Source organism: Alnus glutinosa, chromosome 9 (assembly GCF_958979055.1).
Source record: "Alnus glutinosa chromosome 9, dhAlnGlut1.1, whole genome shotgun sequence".
Classification (NCBI taxonomy): domain Eukaryota; kingdom Viridiplantae; phylum Streptophyta; class Magnoliopsida; order Fagales; family Betulaceae; genus Alnus; species Alnus glutinosa.
Window position 1 is genome coordinate 22,721,382 of NC_084894.1, and position 4,524 is coordinate 22,725,905.

At 35.7% G+C, this 4,524-nt stretch overlaps 1 protein-coding gene across 1 annotated transcript; it reads right to left on the reverse strand.

Annotated features, from left to right (window-relative positions):
* Positions 1-1,017: 1,017 nt before the first annotated feature.
* On the reverse strand, positions 1,018-3,494 carry LOC133877343 (uncharacterized). Its single transcript, XM_062315608.1, has 2 exons — positions 1,515-3,494; positions 1,018-1,347 (listed from the first exon to the last, which is right to left on the reverse strand). The coding sequence occupies exon 1, from the start codon at positions 3,040-3,042 to the stop codon at positions 1,537-1,539; it is 1,506 nt and encodes a 501-aa protein (XP_062171592.1). The 5' UTR covers positions 3,043-3,494; the 3' UTR covers positions 1,018-1,347; positions 1,515-1,536.
* Between the last annotated feature and the right edge of the window lie 1,030 nt (positions 3,495-4,524).

Here is a 4,524-nt window from a genome sequence, read left to right on the forward strand (position 1 = left end):
TTGTCTATTGTTTTTGTGCTTTTGTTTTTATGTACTGGTCTCCAAGATATTTTCATTGTCTTAGTAGATGAAGAGGAAATGTTTGCAAAAAGGATTACTGCTCGAGCAGTGATTGGCATTTTTTTATTATCAAAAAGTAACTTCTTATGTCACTTTTTGATGGGACGGTAAATACGTTTCCTGTCAATCACTGCTTTGTTTTCTGCTCATGTTTAAATGATTAAGTTGACTCAGACGCAGCGTGAAGACTAACAAAACTCATCAAAGTCTCAAATTCTATACTAAAACAATGTGGTTAGGCTATATTATTAATTTTTATTATATTTAATATGTATACTACATATTATATACAAGTTATTGGTTATTAATTATTTTTGTCTAACTATCTCTAAAACCATCAACTCTAATCAGTTTAGATAGTTATACAATTACATTTATCAGCGATTAATAACCGCCTACTTATATTCGGGCCACGGATAAAACACCTACAAGATTGATGTACTTTCACTACCTCACTAACTTCCAACTCTTCACTGCTCAAGTTAAAGTTAATTTGGCTTTAGAAATCACTATATTCCGGACCCCACCATCGAACATGATGTATTTTGTGTGAGAGGAGCAGATGATATATAATGCTCATTCTATTGAGATGATATATAATACAATGTTAAAGCAGCACATTTATCCTAGAAACAGTTTTTGTTACTTTTTTTTTAAAGGATGTGCGGTTTTTTTTTTTTTTTTTTTTTAAAAAAAAAGAAGAGTTTTGATAAGACATAAAAGTAAAAGTAATTTTAAATATCTGTGTTTTAAATTGTTTGTTAATGTTTTTGTTTTAAAAAGAGAAAACAAAATGAATAAAGAAAAAATGTTATCAGCCATCCTTAATATGAAGAGAACAATCATGACTATATTCGCACGAAACTAGTGAAAACAAAAGGCATTTGGAAGGATGGGGATGCCCGGCAATTACCTGTTAGCAATTTGGACAGATAATTGATGTGGATCCCAAACCCATTTGGAAACCTCGTAGAGGACATCTTTGACATGTAAAATTTGGATGTTCCATTCTAAGGCACCTCACAGCTGTGATGACTGCACTACATATATATATTACATGTTTCTACTCAAGCACTACGATAAAATTGCAACAAAAACATCTGCTAGAGCCAGACATCATTATACACCCAAGATTTTCAAAATTTAGTATAACCCGGCGGGAGTACCTTATCTAACTTGATCCTGAGATCTAGAAGATATCAAGTAGGTGAGCAATGAGGTTGCAGGATCCTTACCCCTGACCCTAGAACTTCAAACTCGAAGCTCAGGAGCAGTTCCAGACCAAAGCTATTTGAATACACCAAAAAAAAAAAAAACCAGAATAATCAGCTTGAGTCCAATGTAGTAAAAAAAAAAAATCACGAGTAAAAATGTAAATTTTATTTGATAAATTAAAAAAATTTTCTTTCTTCCATACAAAATAATGGAAAAATGACCATGACAGACTCCCTTACATTTTTCCAATAAATGTCTCATTCAAGACAATAAAAGCTCATTTGCTCCAAGGTGAGGGCGAAGGCACACACGAACTTCATGTTCTTCTGGTCCCACTCGATGTTTTGGCACCATGATCTCAAGACCAGTTCCTGTTTCATCACCATATGCTTCTAGCTTGGCGTCATCTGGGATCCGGGTGGGTAGAGGGATTTCCCTTACAAACTCCCCGGGAGGACAGTGTTCAGGAGATGGATCAGTGAGCTTGAATGTTCTATCATTTCTCTTGATAAAGGGCATGCAGGACGTGCTCCAAGATGATATCTTCACAACACCATGTGTGAGATTATTCCACCAAGTAACTTTTACCCTTGTAAGGTCAGCAAAAGGCAAGCTGACGATTATCAAGTATCCTTGGTCATCTTCATATATAGTTTTTGCAGCTGTGACAGGTCCATATACATTCCTCATCACCCCGCTAAATTCATTTAACCAGGGTGGTTCAACCGGGTGAATTTCTGTATCTAGAACTCTATCATTTTGTTGATTCATAAGCAAGAGACAATCTTCATCATTACCTTGTAGAAACAAATCCTTCTTCCTCTTGTTGCAAGCAGGTGAGAGATCCATCCCACCACCATTTACAAGGTGTGTTGACCGAGTTGACAGATTCAAACTAGAACCATTAAGCAATTTTTTGGGATGGGGATGCGAATTTGTCTTTAATGGAGGAAGGGGTCTCTCGAGCTCAAAATCGGTGTTGGGAAGGTTCCTCCATGAACAAAATTCACTTGCTTCAGTTGGGACTGTGAAGTTCAGATCCCTCCCTGTGAGTTCCATCCACCTTTTCTGTTCTTCCTCATCAAGACCCTTGAGGCTGGGACATGGAACAACCTCAATACCATGCACACACTGGGGATTTGAAAGGCCCCTGTAATGCTTCCGCTGCATTCTGTGAGACCGAACAAACCCCTTGTCAACGCTGAATGGAAACGGGCGCTCACCCTGACGAGAGTGCCCATTCATGTAGCTCCTCAATTGCATCTTACCTAATGCATTCTCAGGCCTTTCCTTAAACGCCCACATGTACATGTTCTCCATATCATGCTGAACCAAGAACACTTCCAGCTCCAGGTCCGTCTTATCAAATCCAGAAACTCCATTACTACCCCGCACTATCTTGCTCTTCGATTTCTCATTCAACACAGGCTTAAAATAATAACTGAAGAAAAACCAAGCACCCCACACACTGTCCAACCTCTTAGCACATTTTCTCCCCGACTTAGGCAGATTAAGGAAAGTATCAGACTCATGAATTTGAGTACCAAGGCCAACATCCAACATATCAAAAGCGTCAGTATTCCACGACTGCAAAGGACTTCGCTCCACGGACAACGGGAGATTAATATCAGGTGGTCGAGGAAGAACAACCGACCGATTCATCTCTAGCTCCAATTCCTCATGAGATATGGCACTTGAATCCATGGACAATAGTGTTGAAGGGTGGTGGTTCTCTATAGATAGGCTTGTGAGCAAATCCTCTCCCATTTTTTCCCGTATTCCCTCAATGGGTATCTTTCGTTTTGTTGAAAAAACCAATTTTCAATCCCAAAAAAGGTAACAAAAGCACCTCATAGCACACCCATATAATCAAATTTTCCTAGACAAACCTAGCTTCTCCAAAACAACACTATAACCCTTCACCATGAATAAAAATAATAACTTTATTGGTGGATACAACCATCAATATGAAATTCTTTTGGATCTTAACTAGAAAGAAACCCTAAACAAGTAATAGGGTAATCCTAGATATATATATATATATATATATATATACCCCTATGTATAGTGAGAGATCGTCAAGAACTATATGATCTAAGGATAAGAAAAACAAAGAAAAAAAAAAGGTGGGTATAAAAAGAAGGGGATCTTGGAAGATTACCTTTTGAGATTGGCTTAGAATCCACAAAAACACAGATCCTCAGCAGCAATCCTCGTCTCCAATAAGCTGCTGGAGGGGGACAAAGAGATTGGGGAAAGGAACGATAACGGTTTCCGTTTGAAAGACCGTTTAATGTGGACGCGGGTTATCACGGAGTGAGTCCACCAGCTAACGACAGGCGCACTCATTACTGACGACGTTATATGCCATTGACTGACGGTGACGGGAAGTAGGGTCCAAGGAAACGTCGAGGAGTCATTGGTCCTCTCGCATTGAGATAGAGACAGATTTTTTTTCAACGTGGTGGGCCTCAGCCAGATTGATGAAAAGCCTTTTAAGCCCAATCCAATTTATACCCAATGAGCTCTCTCTCGGACCAAAAAGAAAGAAGCATTAAGCCACTCCCCCCCCCCCCAAACTATTTCATCGTCAAATGTTAAACTCCTCCTTAATGATAAAAATGCCTTTCATAAAAATATTAATATTAAAAAATATATAAATTAATAAAAAGTTATAAAAAAAATAAAAACAGGTTTTTTTTTTTTTTTTTAAAAAAAAATTTTTTAATATAATTTTCAGTTTTTTTTTCGTTTGTTTTTTTTTAAAAAAAAAAAAAAATCGTTCTTTTTTCAGATTTTTAATTTTAATTTTTTTTTTTAAAAAAAAATCATTTTTATTTAATTTTATTTATTTTAATTTGTTTTTAAAAATTTATTTTTTTAATTATTATATTTATTTTTTCGAATTTATAAGGTCATTTTTTGTCTTTTTGTTGGTCTTACGGGTGCATTGACATGTTTTGGTAGTTTGATGGAGAACATTTACACAATTGATAGTTTGAGAGTATTGATAATTGAGTAGTAGTTTAAATGAGATATATATATATATATATATACCAAAAACAAAATCATTACTTTTCCCTTTCTTTTTTTTGTTGGAAAAATCATATTTAAAATAGGTTTTCGTCTTATCTAGATTTAGTTATTGATTTTTCAATTTAAGAATAAGAATCTTATGTTTAGCCCAAATTTCAAATAAGTCATTCTACTACTTTATCATTAACTCGTCTTGCCATCCATTTAAAAAAA

Coding starts and splice junctions, on each gene's coding strand:
- LOC133877343 (XM_062315608.1), bottom strand. CDS start 3,042: ATGGGAGAGGATTTGCTCACAAGCCTATCTATAGAGAACCACCACCCT.